The following is an 18,416-nucleotide window of genomic DNA, read 5'->3' as shown; positions in this document are numbered from 1 at the left end:
GTAAAGTTAGTTGAACTTGTCCACATTGAGTGACAAAGTGGCCAACTTATTACAGCCACCTTTTTTTTCTTCCTCTTCTTTTTCTCTCATCATCATCATTATGAAAACTATGTGAAAGTAAAAAATATATAAATCAAACAGGGAAAAAGAAAATAAAAATAAAGTTTATTATATATGATATATCCCACACACAAAAGGTGAATGAAAGGTGGCTATAGCTACTTAGAAGGAAGGAGGAAAAAAAAAGAAGAAAAGAAAAATTTTAAGCTTGCTTCATTACAAGCACAAAGGGAATTAGATTCCAAGCCAACCCAAGAGAGAAAGATTTAATCTTTTGAAGAAATCCAGCTAGAAGAGAAGAATTAAGAATCATCATGTGGTGCTGGAAAGAAGCAGCAGGCTAAAGTAAAAAGAGAGAGAGAGAGAGAGAGAGAGAGAGAGAGTTTTATTTTCTCTACTTTGCAAGCTTCATTCTATCTCATTCTGTACACACAGCACACTTTTTTTTTGTTTTTTTGCAACAGTTTGAGGGTACTGCCAACTAATAAGGTACTTAATGAATTATGATCTTTGTGCTTGATGTGTTGGAAGTTGGAATCTTTTTGAGATTTTACCTTTTGGGTTGTGGTTAATTTTGTAAATTGCTAAGGTTATGGGCGTTAATTATGAACATGGGACATGTCTGAATTATTGTTCTTTCTTCTTAGTTCTTACTACTCCCTTTTCTTTGCTTCCCAATTCTTCTCTCCTCAAAATCATAAACTCAACCCTTCACCTCGGGATCCTTTAACTCCATTTCTCAACTCTGGAGCGTGTCAGAATCAGAAGAAGAAGAAGAAAATTATTATTATTATTATTATTTTGTTGAGAGTATTACTATTCTCTCTCTCTTTCTCTCTGTTTATTTTTTTTATTTTTTTAACTGTCACAAAACTTAAAAATTGATTTTTCTCTCCGACATGTTCCTGAATTGGTCTCTAGTGTCTAATTTTAGTTGACAGGATCATGTAAGATTTTCTTTCTTCTCATTTTAACTTTGTTTGTACAAAGAAAATTCATCTTGTTTTCTTTTTACCCCAATTTTTCTTTGTTTACATAATTTTCTGGGTTTTATATTGATAATTTTAACTTGTTCATAAGGTTTCTTTGAAATTTTTCAGTTTATACTTTGTGCTCACCTTCAAAATTATACTTCATACTCTTTCTGTGTCTCTTTGATTGATCATGTTATGTAACCCTTAATTTGATGTTCTTGCCATTTCTAGTAACAAAATTCAATGCATTAAATTTGAGTGGAGCATTCTTAATAAATTTCATTTTTTTTTTAAATTATTTATATGAATTATTTTTTGGCCTTAACAGCTTCAAAATTAAGTAGACATGCTGCCTCCTTTCTGGTCATCATTCTGGTGAGTGTTTATTAGATATTTATTTTATTTTTATTTTTATTTTTTCTAAAAGAATCCAAGATTGTATAAAAATAAATGTGATTTTGATCTTACAACACTGGATTCATGTTATATTTGGAGTTTCCTAAAATCATAAACTCTTTACAGGAAAAGATACTAATGCTACTGATATGGGAAAGAAGGGTAGTTGGTTTTCTGCAATAAAGAGGGTTTTCACACACCACTCCAAGGAGAAGCAAGTACCTAATGTAAGTGATTTTATTTATATTTATTTATTTATGATGCGGAAAATCTTGATCCTGTTTGGCATGTTCTTGATTTTTCTTTTTGTTGTTGTTATGTTTGGTTTTCTTGTGACTGATAGAGACTTGTAGTAGTATTAAAATACTTAATCATTTCTAATATTATAAAATTTTGGGATTCTGGTCTATAAGAATATAGATGAATATAATTATGTTGTATAAAGTCATAAACTAAAAGGATCTGATAGATGCCAATTAAGTTGTTTCATAATCAGTAATAGAAAATTTGAAATGTAGAAGACAGAATACTAATGTTTTTATGCTCATTTTCTATATGGAAAGGAAGCAAAATCTGCAAACTAATGTTTATTTTGTTTGAAATCAATCATCATAGAACTCTGTCTTCACTCTTCAAAATTTGCAACAAGCTCTTTTTACAACATGCAAGATTATTAATAAGTTCGCGAGTTGTGTCATACGATTGAAGTTTATCTAAGCTCCGAAATTTGGTGAACTTTCGAGTTTGATAACCTTGCCAATATAACAGGATTCGGAGAACAAAAGCTCGAAAGATAAGAAGAAGAAAGGCCTAGGAAAACTAAGGCATGGAGAGACCAATTCATTCATCCCCCTCTTCAGAGAGCCAAGCAGCATTGAGAAAATCTTTGGCGACTTTGAAAGAGAGCAACAATTACTATCTGTAAGGCCTCCAACGCCTCTCGAGCAACCAAAACCAGCCCCTGTTGTCCCTCCTAGAGCTGCTTCTCCAAGGGCTCCTTCTCCGAGGGCTCCATCTCCAAGAGCTGCGTCTCCGAAGGCTCCTTCTCCGCGTGCTACCTCTCCCAAAGCTACTTCTTCCAGGGTTGTTCATCACCACAAGGAGGTTGGCTATAGACCGGAACCAACTTTAAGGAACCAACATGCCGCAGCATCTAAGATCCAGGCTGTTTATAGAGGCTATATGGTAAACTTCCAAATTTTCTACTGAATAATTTTGATTGGAAAGTAGAATCTTGCAAGTTTCCAATACAATTTTTCTTTGGAAAAAAAAAAAAAACTTTTCAATTCATAAACCTGTTTCTTAAGGACACTTGTTAGTAAAGCTCTTAGAACACATGCAAGTACTTCAGAAGGAGTAATGGGAGTCCTAACATATATATTTGAAATTTTTACTCGTTAACTCATTTTCTGTCGAAATCTTGCAATACAGGCCAGGAGGAGTTTTAGAGCTCTGAAGGGATTGGTGAGGCTTCAAGGCGTGGTAAGAGGACAGAATGTGAAGAGACAGACGGTTAATGCCATGAAACATATGCAGCTTTTGGTGCGAGTTCAGTCTCAAATTCAGTCTCGAAGGATTCAGATGCTGGAAAATCAGGCGCGATATCAAGCCGAGTTAAGGAATGACAAGGATGTTGCTAGCACCTTGGGCAAATTGACTGTAAGCATTCTCTAACTTACACTTTAGCCACCTCGAAATTTTACAGTTGGGAACATAGCTTAGGTGACAAGAAATCACCTGTTGCTAATTTGATTCGGAGTATAACAACTTTGTGTATGCAACTATAGAATGATTGTGCTCTTCACTATGAAGCCTATCATTAGAATTTGTAAACACGGTACCTTGCTTTTTGCTTATAAGATCTGCAAAGCATGGATATAAATCAAACTAACTCATTTTGATAATCTGGAACTTTGGTGTATAGTCTGAGAATGAAGAATGGGATGATAGCTTACTGACAAAAGAGGAAATAGAGGCAAGATTACAAAGGAAGGTGGAAGCAATCATCAAAAGAGAAAGAGCAATGGCATTTGCATACTCTCATCAGGTATATTTATTATTATTACTAGGGTAAAGTATTATTTTAGTCCTAATGTAGTTTGTTATGTCCTAATTTCATCCCTAACGATTAAAACGTTTTATTTTTGCCCCTAACATTTTATTTCGTTTTATTTTTGTCCTCTTATCAAAATTAAACCTTTTCTTCCAAAAATACCCTTTTTCTATTATTGTTTTCTTATTTCTTTTATTTTTCTGTTATTTTCATTTTCAAATCACTACAACCACCACCAATTACAATTTTTGCTGTTACTTAGAAGAAAATCACAAGGTTGAAATGGTATTTTTGGAAGAAAAAAGTTTAATTTTGGTCAAAAGAGTAAAATAAAACGAAATAAGACATTTGGAAATAAAAATAAAACATTTCAAATGTAAGAAACGAAACTAATACTTAGCTCAAACATTAGCGACTAAAATAGTACTTTAGCTTATTATTATTATTATTATTTCTTGTCCATTGGAGTAACCTATATCCGGCTATTATAACTTGGATGAATCTGCCACTTAGTTATGGAAATCCACTCCGAAATCATCTTCGACGCCGGTGACAGACTTGCGATCCGGCCCTTGGTGGTGGAACTGGTTGGAGAGACAAATGCCAGCCTCATCAAATCCACAAGAGAAACAATCCCTCAAGAACTTCCAAATCACACCTCCAAGACCATACTCAGAACAGAAGACTAGTCCGAAACCCGCCTCGACCAGCACCCCCCGGCAGCATCATTTCGCCTTCGACAACATGGACATACCGACGCCAAAATCCACCAAATCAACCATACTCCCATCCTCAAAACCTTCTAGAACTCCACCATACAGAACTCCACAACCATCAACCATGTCAAAGTATTCAAGAGCCTTCGACGTGGCGCTGAAGGACGACGATAGCCTAACAAGTTGTCCACCATTTTCCGTGCCGAATTACATGGCTCCAACTGTTTCTGCCAAGGCCAAAGTTCGCGCCAATAGCAATCCAAGAGAAAGGTTTGGTGGTGTTGGAACTCCAACAAGTGATTCAAAGAGAAGACTCTCATTCCCTTTCACACAAGGTATTGGTTCTTTCAAATGGAATAATAGTAATAATGGTAAAACCAATAAGGATCTTCCTGGCTCTAATCACAGGATGCAACTTGATTCTTCTATAGGGAACATGAGTGTGGATTCAACTGTTTCTTTGCCTGCTACCATGGGGAGAAAGCCTTTTACAAGATTTGTGTGATTTATAATTTGTTTTTTATTCTTTTTTCTTAACCATTTTTCTTTTTCCTTTTCTTTTTGTCTATGTTGATGTTGTTATTGTTATCAGCTATATATTATTATGATTTGGATGTATTGGTGATACTGATAGCTTGACAAGAAGTTATATACTCTCTCGGTTGTAAAACTAATAAAAACACAATAGAGAACGATTGATGGTTTGATTAATTGCAAGTTTTCCAGCTTTATTCTTTCTTTCTCTTGGGGTCTAGTTGTTTAGGCTGTGTTTGTGTTTGGTTCTAAGAATGAGATAGAGAGAAGTATATTATACAGCTATATCAAAATTAATCACTAACATAGAATACAATTGAAATATAAAATATATATTAAAAATAAATTAAATTACACATGTATTATACATAAATATCTAGTGGTTAATTTTGGTGTGTAAATAGTTTTACTTTTTGAAAAAAGTATACTGAACTTGTGTTTTATGGTAGACTGTTGTGTATATGTTTTTATATTAATTTTTTTTCTATTTTTGTGTCATTTTTAAATCAAATGCAATCTTAGAATAATTGATAATTTAATTCTTGAAGGTACTAAATAAGCGTGTGGTCAGGGGAGAAGTTAAGCTAGGCAGTGATTAAGGGGCCTACAACCCCCCAAACATGAAATTAGTCTTCCATTTTTTCTACTTTGAACCCCTTTGGTTTTTATATTTTGGCCTCTCCATTGAAAAAAAGGATTTTTACAATTTAAGTATATTTAAGTAAGAATTAAGAATAAAATAAAAAATTTTAGGATAAAGTATGCTGTTTATGCTTGAAATTTGTTAAAAGTTTTAAAAGTATTCATAAATTTATTTTGTTTTACTTTTATTTCAAAAATTTTTAATTTGTATCAAATATATTTTTAACAGCTAAATTTTTTAAAAAATTTAGGACTAATTAAACAATAATACATAACATCAACTATGTCTATTTTACTTGTATTGAAGATTATTTTTATGAAATTATTATTAAATTGGTCCTATGTTTTTTAAAAAATTAGCTGCCAGAGATATACTTTTACAAGTAAAAAAATTAAAAAAAATTGAAATAAAATAAAAATTATGAATATTTTTTGAAAATTTTAATTTTAAAGACAAAAAATATACTTTATATAAAATTTTAATAATAATTTTTATGTGCAGTTTTATATATTAAATTTATTTATAATATTCTTATCATATTTTATTATTCTAATTAAATTTATCCTAATATTAATTAGGTTTAATTATTCTGTAAATCTCTATAATTTTATTAAACTTTTTATTAAGAGTTTAAAATTTTGCAATTGAGTCCATGTTAGATAAAAAGAATTTTAATTTAGTCCTTGTTAACCGTATTTTCTAAAGAAATACAAATTTGAATGTTTGTTTTGTATGTGATATAAAATGAATTGTTAAATATTCTAAAAGTAAATAATTTATGATTGTTGTAATTTGTCTAAAAGATGATAGCTAGTAAAGACTTTATTAAACAATTTTATGTAATATAAAAATTTAATTATAATTTTTAACTCTTAATCCTAAGTATTATATCACGAATATATTCACATTAGACACACACATCTAACACTAAAGGATCCTAGGCATTACGTGGCACAAGGTTTTGCCAATTGAACTAAGTCTTAGCTGCAATTAAATCTATTTGCTAAACAAATATAAAAGTACAGATTAAGGAATATATGATGGCATTTTTAAATCTTACGTATGGGCAGGCAATTTAAATTATTTGGGCGAGCGATTTTTCTTTTGTTGATGGGCTCGGTAGTTTTATGATATTTTATTTTTCCTTTTGAATTTGGGCTCAAGTCTTCCCATGACCAAAAATAATAAAAAATTAAAATATAATTAATAACAAATAAATTTAATTAAGTTAGGATCATTATAGACTAATATTTTTTTTAAAACTATATCACACGTATCCAAAAACTTTTGAAAGAAAAAAATATAATTACATTCTAATATTATAAAATATAATCAAAATTCAAATTATTTGACTCATACATAAATTAACTTAGCAATGTAGAACAACAAAATATCATTTAAAATTTTTCTATTTTTGGTTTTATAATTAAGAGCTACAAGATAATTTTTTATTGTTAATACAATTAAGTGTCTGAAAAAAATATTTTAAAGTACAAAAAAGAAGGATTTAACTATTATTAAAGTTGTAACTTCTATAATGGGTGAGTCATGCTATTTTAATTATAGGCTTTAGTCTCTTATTTTTCTTATCTTTCTTTTTATTATAAGCTTTTATAATGGGTGAGTCATGCTATTTTGATTATAGCTTTTAGTCTCTTTTTTCTTATCTTTCTTTTTTATTATAAGTAAGTTACGAATTCCTGATAAGAATATAGCTTGGGACTTAAGAGTTTTATCACAATAGATAAGGATTATTCAGTAAAAGAGGGCAAGAAAAGAATAACATCAAGAAGAGGAATTTATTGGCATAAAGAGACACATCGAAAATATAAAAGATAATTAAAAGTTTTCCTACTAGACCTCTAAGATACCTGTTCTTAGCAACCTAGGTCACCGAAAAGAATTTCCTACTAGACCTTCAAAAAACTTGTCCTTGACAACCTAGATCAGAGGGACGAAAACTGAAAGAAACCACCACGCAGATCACCTTAGTGTTGGATCATCCAATCTTCCTCATGCAACAAGCGAAGCAAATCACTCACCTCACTTCTCACACAATAAAACGTGCTTAAAAGCAACTGAAATTTATTCATCAAAGTTATCCCAAATGGTCTCACCAAAGGTGTTTAAATAGGCCATTAACAAACTAACAAAAAGATAAGATAAGATTTTAAAATTTAAATCAGATTTGATCTTAATGGATTAGATCAGATTTGATTTAAAATGTAAAATTCCTAAAAATATGATAATTATTTTTAAATCAGATTTGATCTTAATGGATTATATCAGATTTGATTTAAATTTAAAATTCCTAAAAATACTACTAAGCATAGCAGATTTAAAATAACTCTTCTAACAAACTTTTGACCACATAACAAACTAAAACAAAAGTCTAGAAATTCAAAATTTAAAGATAAATTATGTCTCCCACTGAATTCGGAAAGCATTATTAGACTTCTTGCTGTCCTGACTTAGCCCAATGGGCCTTGCCCATTCTTCTTTGGTTATTACTTGATGTAACTCCATATGCATAAGCACTGCCAGGTTCCCAAAGCTCTCCTTGAGCTTCTTTGCACGTGCTCTAGTGATGGGGCCCTCTAGAAGTGTAAAATTTTCCATTCTGCCCTTTTGTCTTAGAATGCCCCAGTTATCTTTTTGAGCATGTATCATTCCCTCCTTCCTAAAAAAGATTCGTCCTCGAATCTGTGTTCATATCAAAAGGAGAGAGATCAGAAACATTGAAAGTAGCAGAGACATTATACTCACCTAGTAGGTCAATCTTGTAGGTGTTGTCATTGATCTTCTCAAGCACTTGGAATGGGCCATCTCCTCTAGCATCAAGTTTAGACTTCCTCTGAGTAGGAAATCTCTCCTTCCTCAAATGTACCCAAACCTAATCTCCTGGTTTGAAGACTATATGCTTTCGTCTCTTGTTAATCCTTTCAGCCGTGGCTTTGTTCTTCCTCTCAATTAGGTCACAAGTCTTTGCATGTATTGCTTTAACTTTCTCAGCCTTGCTTGCTCCATCTAAGCTAATAAGATCACTCAAAGGTAAAGGCATTAAATCTAAGACAGTTAGAGGATTAAAACCATAGACAAGTTCAAAGGGCGAAAAACCAGTGGAAGAATAGATTGTCCTGTTATAAGCAAACTCAATAAAAAGTAAACAATCTTCCCAGGTTTTCAAATTCTTACCAACAACATCACGCAATAAGGTTCCCAATGTCCTATTTACCACTTCAGTTTGACCATCAGTTTGAGGGTGACAAGTAGTTGAGTATAATAATTTTTTTCCCAACTTACTCCACAAAACTTTCCAAAAGTGACTTAAGAATTTGACATCACGATCAGAAACAATAGTTTGGGGAACACCATGTAAGCGGACAACTTCTCTAAGGAATAGGTCAGCAATATTTGTGGCATCATCAGTTTTATAGCAAGCAATGAAATGAGCCATTTTACTAAATCTATCTACCACAACAAAAATGCTATCTTGACCTCTCCTGGTTCTAGGCAAACCAAGAACAAAATCCATAGAAATATCAACCCATGGATGCACAGAAACAGGTAAAGGAGTACAAACCATGTGGTAAAGACTTAGATTTAGCTTGTTTACATGCAATGCATTTAGCACAAAATTTTTCAACATATTTACGCATGCGGGGCTAGTAAAAATGCTCAGATAAAATATCCAAAGTCTTATGCACACCAAAATGACCCATCAAACCGCCACTATGTGATTCTAGAACAAGTAACTCCCTAATAAAACAAGTAGGTACACAAATCCTATTACCCCGAAAAAGAAAGCCACCATGCTTATATAATGTGTTATATGCACCATGTTCACATACAGCATAGATAGAGGCAAAAGCAGAATCAGTTGCATACAATTCCTTCATACACTCAAAACCTAACAACTTAGAAGTAAGGGTTGTGATTAAGGAATACCTTCTAGATAATGCATCAGCAACCACATTCTCTTTACCTTGCTTATAGGCGATTACGTATGGAAAGGATTTAAGGAATTCTATCCATTTTGCATGTCTCTTGTTCAGCTTCCCTTGGCCCTTCAAGTGTTTGAGGGATTCATGGTCAGTGTGTACTACAAATTCCTTAGGTAGCAAATAATGCTGCCACACTTCCAAAGCTCTCACCAAGGCATAAATCTCCTTATCATAAGTTGAGTAGTTGAGATGGGCTCCATTCAACTTCTCACTGAAATAGGCGATTGCTCGCTTTTCCTACATCAAAACAGCACCTATACTAATACTGGAAGCATCACATTTGATTTCAAAAATTTTAAAAAAAATTGGTAAAGTAAGAATGGGGCAGAACACAATAATTATTTCAAGGTGTTAAAGGCAAGTTCTTGTTCCTGATCCCATTTAAAGTTGATATGTTTCTTGATGATTTCAGTTAAAGGTGCAACAATAATAGAAAAATCTTTAACAAACCTCCGATAAAAACCCGCAAGACCATGAAAACTTCTAACATCAGAGACACTTTGAGGTGTGGGCCATTCTCTAATAGCCTTCACCTTCTCGTCATCTTCCTCAATCCCTGCAGAACTTATCACAAAACCTAGGAAAACGACTTTACTCAGACAGAACGAGCACTTTTGGAGATTAGCATACAATTTTTCCTTTCTAAGTACCTCTAAAATAGATTGAACATGCAAAATATGATCATCAAGACATTTACTGTAGATAAGGATATCATCAAAATAAACAACCACAAATTTACCTAAAAACTCTCGCAAAACATGATTCATTAGTCTCATGAATGTACTAAGTGCATTAGTCAAACCAAATGGCATAACTAACCACTCATACAAACCATATTTAGTTTTGAAAGCTGTTTTCCATTCATCACCAAGTTTCATTCGTATTTAATGATAACCACTCTTTAAACCTATTTTAGTAAAAATAACAGAACCATGTAATTCATCAAGTATATCATCAAGTCTAGGAATAGGATGGCGATACTTTACCGTAATCTTGTTTACAGCTTTGCAGTCAACACAGATCCTCCATGAGCCATCCTTCTTGGGCACCAAGAGTACCAGAAAAGCACAAGGACTCATGCTTTCTCTCATAAAACCCTTAGCCAAAAGGTCCTCGACTTGCCGTTGCAGTTCCTTCGTCTCCTCAGGATTAGGCCGGTAAGCTGGCCGGTTAGGAATGCTTGATTCGGGGACAAAGTCAATCTGATGTTCAATGCATCGTAATGGAGGTAAACCTGAGGGCATCTCATCTGGAAAGACATCACCAAATTCATGCAAGAGTGAAATAAAAGCACTAGGCAGATTATGGTTAGTTTCAATGGTAAAAAGTAAAGACTTTCTAAATCGCACTAACACCAGTGCTTTTTTTTCCCAAACCAGCATGCTTCAGATCCCTCTCTTTTGCATAAAAACATATTCTGTGAGCACTCTCACTCTCCACAGATTTTTCTCTTTTAGAACTCTCTTTTTCACTCAGACCCTGACTCTTTTTACCCTCTTGTTTTTCAATTTTCTCACATCCTAAAGACTCTTTAGTAGATTTGCGCATGCTCAGTTACTCCAGGTACACTTCTTTAGGTGTCAAAGGTGCAAGGGTAATCTTCTTCCCAAGATAAGTGAAGGAGTATCGGTTTGTGAAACCTCATGGACCACCCTCCTATCATACTGCGATGTACGGCCTAGGAGTAGATGACAAGCCTGCTTGGGAACCACGTCACAAAGTACCTCGTCACCATATCTCCCAATAGAGAACTGTATGTGGGCTTGCTTCATAACCTTCAATTTACCAACATCACTTAGCCACTCGAGTTTGTAAGGGTTAGGGTGTTTGGTGCATTTCAACCCCAATTTTGTGATCAAAGTAAAGCTAGCAACATTTGTATGACTTCTAGCATCAATGATCATGAGTCCAACCTTACCTCCCGATAAAACTTTGGAATGAAAGATGTTCTCTCGCTGTTCTAGACGATCGTCCTTGGCTTGTACATTTAAGATCTGCCTAGTAACAAGATTCTGGACACTAACAGCATACTCAAATATATCTTCATTATCTGTAGCATCATCCGCATGTGGCATGTCCTCATACCCATCTTAGTTATCAGATTCTGAGAAAATATCATTTGCTTTAATGACCATGGTCCTTTTATTTGGACACTCAGAAGCATAATGGCCTAATCCGCGGCACTTAAAGTAGGTAATATCACAATGTCGTGCAGGAGGTTTAGAAGTGGAATTAGGTGTGTGCGTCTTCCTGTGTTGCTCTGTAGGCTTCTCCTTTGATTCGGTAGGTTTGGATTCAGTCTTCTCCCCGAATTTAGCACCTCTCGAATCCCACCTTGAAGTAGAGTTAGAAGAATTATGCAGCCCCTTCGCCTTTTGCTGTCTTTCCATATTGATAGCTAGGTTCACCAAGTCTTCCATATTCACAAATGGGTGACGTTCTATAGTATTTGCAATGTCTCGGTTCAGCCCACTCAAGAAACGTGCCATAGTAGCCTCAGATTCCTCCTCAATATTTGCTTGGATTAGTAGCATCTCCATCTTCTTATGATACTCATCTACAGACTTAGAACCTTGGTATAACCGTTGGAGCCGTTGATGTAGCTCCTTGTAGTAGTAAGAATGGACAACCGTTGTCGCATGACCTTCTTCATCTTCGCCCAAGACAGAATTGGTGGTTTTCCATTCCGCCACCTCTGTTTGTCCAGCTCGGCCCACTAGACAAGGGCATAATCCGAGAATTCCATAGCTGCTAGTCATACTTTTTTCACATCAGAGTAGTTATGACATTGAAATAAGAGCTCCACCTTTCGTTCCCATTCTAGGTACGCCTCAGGGTCACTTCTGCCTTTAAATTCTGGGATGCGCATCTTGATAGCATTAAGGTTACTATCAACATCTGCTGGTTGTCTATGATGCCAAAATCTGGATAAAGCCTCCTCCTCAGACTCCATAGAATCATTATAGACAGATTCTCGTGACCGTGCTTTTCGCCTAGGGGAAAAAGAGTTAATTCAGGAATCCATGTCATCAAGACGTTGTTCAATCCTTGTAAGAATGCTAGCGAGTGCGTCGATGCGGAAAGTTAGTTGTGGATCGGGGTTCCCTTCATTGTTAGCCATCAATGAACCTGTAAAAGAAAAGAACTTACAACACTCTTCTCACGTATATCACTTGGAGTAGGACACTCGTGTTTCACTCAATACGTGGTTTTTACCCTCTGATGAGCTCACCACTCTTGCCTTTTTCCACTCTTGGATTGCTTTAACAAGTTGCACTTCGGAAGATGAGGAATTGAGACACCAAACTAAGATAATCTGAATAGTAGAGACATTCAACTTGACAAGAAGACAATTAAAGTATGTGACAAAGGAAACAAGAAGTGATACTAGGATGACAAAAACTAGCAAAATTGAATCCTAATTGGAACCTAAAGAAAATTTGAAAGGAAAAAATAAAGAGAAAATTTAAAATTTTGTTTTATGTTTTTTGTTTTTTTTTTTCGATTTTTTTTTCGGTTTTCTTTTACGTGCTTTTTTTGTTAACTGGAATAAATAGAAATTGCAGTAATAGAATTTAAAGAAGAAATTTTTGTTTGTTTTTTTTTTTACTTTTAAAGTAAATTTGCAGAAATCAAAGAGAAAAATAAAGAGACTAAACAAAAATTCTGGAGCAGATAAATAGAAATTTACCTACAACCTGTAACTGATACCAGATGATAAGAATATAGCTTGGGACTTAGGGGTTTTATCACAATAGATAAGAATTATTTAGTATAAGGGGGCAAGAAAAGAATGATATCAAGAAGAGGAATTTATTGGCATAAAGAGACACGGCGGAACATAAAAGATAATTAAAGGTTTTACTACTAGACCTCTAAGATACCTGTTCTTAGCAGCCTAGGTCACCGGAAAGGATTCTCTACTAGACCTTCAAAGAACTTGTCCTTGGCAACCTAGATCAGAGGGACGAAAACTGAAAGAAACCACCACGCAGATCACCTTAGTGTTGGATCCTCCAATCTTCCTCATGCAACAAGCGAAGCAAATCACTTACCTCACTTATGACACAATAAAATGTGCTTAAAAGCAACTGAAATTTATTCATCAAAGTTATCCCAAATTGTTTCACCAAAGGTGTTTAAATAGGCCCTTAACAAACTAATAAAAAGATAAGATGAGATTTTAAAATTTAAATCAGATTTGATCTTAATGGATTAGATCATATTTGATTTAAAATTTAAAATTCCTAAAAATATGGTAACTAATTTTAAATCAGATTTGATCTTAATGGATTAGATCAGATTTGATTTAAATTTAAAATTTCTAAAATACTACTAAGCATAGCAGATTTAAAACAAGTCTTCTAACAAACTTTTGACCACATAACAAACTAAAAAAAGTCTAGAAATTCAAAATTTAAAGATAAATTATGTCTCCCACTGAATTTGGAAAGCATTATTAGGCTTCTTGCTGTCCTGACTTAGCCCAATGGGCCTTGCCCATTCTTCTTTAGTTAGAACTTTATGTAACTCCATATGCATAAGCGCTGCCAGGTTCCCAAAGCTCTTCTTGAGCTTCTTTGCACGTGCTCTAGTGATGGGACTCTCTGGAAGTGTGAAATTCCCATTCTGCCCTTTTGTCTTAGAATGCCCCAATTGTCTTTTCGAGCATGTATCAGTTCAAAAAACAAGAAAAGTCCAAGTAAGATAAGTAGACAAAACTTACAAAAAGAGTTTTTACATGTAAGTATAATAATAATTTGTGGTTTTATATATTCTAAGATTTAGGATTTAAGGTTTAAAGTTAAAAATTTAAAATTTAAAAATGAATTATTTTAAATGCTAGAGAGAAAAAAATATCAAATTTGTATGGCTGCATTTGGCATGGGGTATTTGGATTGTGATTGGGGGACTAAAACTCAGTATTGTATTTGGCGTCCAGAGATTATAACTAAAATTTCAATCCTTTTAGTACCTCCAACAAATAGAGACATGGGAGATTGAAAATTCTGCTGACGGGACTAAAACTTTAATAACATTTTGTTCCTAAAATACCCTTATTCCACCTCTCACATTTTCTTCTTTTCCCACTTCCTCTCCCTTCTCTAAACACACCCTCACTCATCATTATCACCGGCCTCCATGCTCCCTTGCCACCTTTATTTCATCGCCTACCATCCCACCGTTGACAACATCTCATTCTCTACAATAAAGCAGTAAAGTCTGTAGCTGCGTGTCAAGGTACATCATCTACAATGTAGTATAGAGTGCTACACACAAAACCAGCACCAGAACCAGTGCCTAAGGTTGCAAACGTATCATGGATCAACCATAGAGAGACAATAGTGCAGCTCAGACAGGATTGGGTTCAAACTAGGTGGGCAGCTCGACAGGAAAGGCACATCGATTCATTGACTTTGACGGAGAAACGACGCATGAGAATGTAGACATGGTGACCAGAGAAAGCAGACAGAGTAACTGAATCAGGAACTTGAGCATCTTCGTCCATATGCAACAATGTCGTCAATGTGCAACAGCTTCATTGTTATGATCATAATCTAATTAGCATTAGGGTCGTTTCTATTGCTTTTATTTAATTAATAAGAATATTTAGGTAATTTTGTTTGTTTCAATCTCTATATTTATATTAAACTAAAAAAAATACTGAGACATAACTCAGTCATATACATTTTACACTAAGTATAATACAGAAACTTAATGTAGTCTCAGTCTCTTAGTCTCTATCTTCCAATCTCTGTCTCTTAGTCTCTTTTCCAAACACTATATCTAAAATTTTTGTAAAAGAATAGTTGGAATATGGAAGAGTTTATTAAATATCTAATTGGACAAAAAAAATAGTAGGTGTGGAACATCTCAATTATTTTTTAATCACGTTTACTATTCAATAATTAATTAACTAAAATCATAAAAATTTGAATTTTAACTTTATAATAAAATGTTAGAAGATAATGTCATTGAACAACTAACATATCTAATTTAAAATTTGAAAATATGAAGACATTAATTTTAGTGCATTCTTAACCGACAATAAACAATCTTTTAAGATAATGTCATAACTAATACCATACTTATTGGAATTGAATAATCTTTAGATACATGAAAAGATAAAATAAAAGCTAGATTTATTCTTTGAGTTCAGTGCAAAATCAAATTCAAATTCAACTAGATAATTTTGATAGAAATTTATAGTAGAAAATCATACTATAACTAACCAGCCTAACATACTAAAAGTATTTTGTGAATATCTGAAGCTATAGTTATCCACACTGATTTCATTCAAAGTTATTTTTAAAGTTAATTCAATTTTCTAAAAATTTGTATTTAATAGCAATTTCAACATTCCAAACGTAGAAAATTTTATAAGAGTTTCAAAGTGACAATTCAAATTGAAGATTTCACCTAAACATAAGTTAGATTCTCCTAACATGATCTGCACATTCCTAAAAGCCATTTGAGTCATTCCTTTCTCATTTTATTCCCCTTTTTTATACAAAAATGCTAGGTAACCTATATTCTCTTTCTTCTATTATCTCTATATATTGTCATTCATGTATTTTCAACACTTCATTATAAGAAAAATCCTTATCTTTTCTCACTTCCTTTCTCTCATTCTAAATCCTTCGCTAAATTATTCACAAATTTTATTCATATATTGTTTGAGAAGGTATCCTCTCTGAATTATGATGACTATGGAGACTAGGAATATGAAGATTTACTTTTTACAATAAAGCCAACACGGACTCGAAGATTTGCATAGGATTCATATCTTCTGCAACATCAATATTTATATTGTGTCTATTGAGTAAGACATTTTAGTCATTATAACTCATCATTTATTTGTTCCACCTATTATTTTTGTTAATAGTCTATGATCTATCAATTTCTAACCAAATTCTAATCACTCCGAATCTTAATTTCATGCATGTATTTGGAAGAAAAAAAATCTAACCCTTAGCCAAAGATTCATACATCCACATGCTTCGTTTAAGTGTGGGGAGGTTGATAAACCCCATTTTTAGGGTTTATCTTGTGATTAATTTAGGGGATTTTTTCACCTTTTCTCACATTTATTCAATGAAATAGTATCGTTTCATGATTTTCTCCTAATTTGTGCTTAAGAGTGAAAACATGCTTTTTAGGCCTTTAATGTGGTAATTTTAATTCACATTTGATTCCACTAGATGCCATGATGTGTTTGTTAGTGAATTCAGGATGAAAAGACTAGGAATGGATCAAAGGAGTGTAGAGAAAAGCATGCAAAGTGGAGAACTCATGGAAAATCAAGGATTTGAGGTGCACTCACCGACGCGCACTCGTGGAAGATGAAGTCGCATGGCGACGCGTACTGGTGGACGAAATTGTGATCACCAATAATGGCTCTTTGGTATGTGCATCTATTAACTCAGCACTTTATTTCCACAACTTCGCTCAACTAACCAGCAAGTGTACTGGGTCGTCCAAGTAATAAACCTTACGTGAGTAAGGGTCGATCCTACAGAGATTGTTGGTATGAAGTAAGCTATGGTCACCTTGTAAATCTCAGTCAGGCGGATAGTAATTGATTATGGATTTTCAAAAATTAATAATAAATAATAAACATAAAATAAAGATAAAGTTACTCATGTAATCCAATGATGGGGATTTCAGATGGGTGTATGGAGGTACTGTGTTCCTTCTGAATATCTGCTTTTCTACTTCTTCCTTCTAGTTTTTCATCACTCCTTTCCATGGCAAGCTGTATGTAGGGCATCACCGTTGTCAATGGCTACATCCCATCCTCTCAGTGAAAATGGCCCAAATGCTCTGTCACAGCACGGCTAATCATCTGTCGATTCTCAATCAGGTTGGAATAGAATCCAGTGATTCTTTTGCGTCTGTCACTAACGCCCAGCCTTCAGGAGTTTGAAGCTCGTCACAGTCATTCAATCCCGGAATCCTACTCGGAATACCACAGACAAGGTTAGACTTTCCGGATTCCCATGAATGCCGCCATCAATTCTAGCTTATACCACGAAGATTCTGATTAAGGAATCCAAGAGATATGCGCCCGGTCTAAGGTAGAACGGAAGTGGTTGTCATTCACGCGCGTTCATAGGTGAGAATGATGATGAGTGTCACGGATCATCACATTCATCAAGTTGAAGTGCAACAAATATCTTAGAACAGGAATAAATCTAATTGGATGGAAAATAGTAGTAATTGCATTAAAACTTGAGGTACAGCAGAGCTCCACACCCTTAATCTATGGTGTGTAGAAACTCCACCGTTGAAAATACATAAGTGATGAAGGTCCAGGCATGGCCGAATGGCCAGCCCCAAAAACGTGATCAATAGCCTCCTAGGATGGATAATAAAATAAATCTGAGACCAAAGATATCTAATACACTAGTAAAAAGTTCTATTTATACTAAACTAGATACTAGGGTTTATAGAAGTAAGTAATTGATGCATAAATCCACTTCTGGGGCCCACTTGGTGTGTGCTTGGGCTGAACTTGATCTATCCACGAGCTGAGACTTCTCTTGGAGTTGAACACCAAGTTGTAACGTGTTTTGGGCGTTCAACTCTGGTTCGTGACGTGTTTCTGGCGTTTGACTCCAGAATGCAGCATGGAACTGGCGTTGAGCGCCAGTTTACGTCATCTGATCACGAATAAAGTATGGGCTATTATATATTTCTGGAAAGCTATGGATTTCTACTTTCCAACGCCGTTGAGAGCGCGCCATTTGGAGTTCTCTAGCTCCAGAAAATCCATTTCGAGTGCAGGGAGGTCAGATTCCAATAGCATCAGCAGTCCTTTGTCAGCCTCCTATCAGAGTTTTGCTCAGGTCCCTCAATTTCAGCCAGAAAATACCTGAAATCATAGAAAAACACACAAACTCATAGTAAAGTCCAGAAATGTGAATTTAGCATAAAAACTAATAAAAACATCCCTAAAAGTAGCTAGATCATACTAAAAACTACCTAAAAATAATGCCAAAAAGTGTATAAATTATCCGCTCATCAGTCCTCCTC

General features: G+C 34.2%; 1 protein-coding gene and 1 pseudogene across 3 annotated transcripts; one reads left to right on the top strand and one right to left on the bottom strand.

The window, feature by feature from the left end:
- Positions 1 to 203: 203 nt before the first annotated feature.
- On the top strand, positions 204 to 4,910 carry LOC107469603 (protein IQ-DOMAIN 14). Of its 3 annotated transcripts, XM_016088984.3 has the most exons (8): positions 204 to 549; positions 1,363 to 1,409; positions 1,557 to 1,657; positions 2,199 to 2,615; positions 2,862 to 3,089; positions 3,355 to 3,477; positions 3,997 to 4,534; positions 4,631 to 4,910. In XM_016088984.3, the coding sequence occupies exons 3-8, from the start codon at positions 1,580 to 1,582 to the stop codon at positions 4,702 to 4,704; spliced, it is 1,458 nt and encodes a 485-aa protein (XP_015944470.1). In that variant the 5' UTR covers positions 204 to 549; positions 1,363 to 1,409; positions 1,557 to 1,579; the 3' UTR covers positions 4,705 to 4,910. The 3 variants fall into 3 exon arrangements, with proteins under 3 accessions (XP_015944470.1, XP_015944468.1, XP_015944469.1); XM_016088982.3 differs by having other exon boundaries at positions 3,997 to 4,910; XM_016088983.3 differs by lacking the exon at positions 204 to 549 and adding an exon at positions 663 to 870 and having other exon boundaries at positions 3,997 to 4,910.
- A 2,884-nt stretch (positions 4,911 to 7,794) lies between these two features.
- Positions 7,795 to 14,889, bottom strand: LOC127742893 (uncharacterized; annotated as a pseudogene).
- Between the last annotated feature and the right edge of the window lie 3,527 nt (positions 14,890 to 18,416).

This window comes from Arachis duranensis, chromosome 10 (genome assembly GCF_000817695.3).
Source record: "Arachis duranensis cultivar V14167 chromosome 10, aradu.V14167.gnm2.J7QH, whole genome shotgun sequence".
Taxonomy (NCBI): Eukaryota; Viridiplantae; Streptophyta; class Magnoliopsida; order Fabales; family Fabaceae; genus Arachis; species Arachis duranensis.
This window is presented reverse-complemented; position numbering and strand designations above follow the sequence as displayed.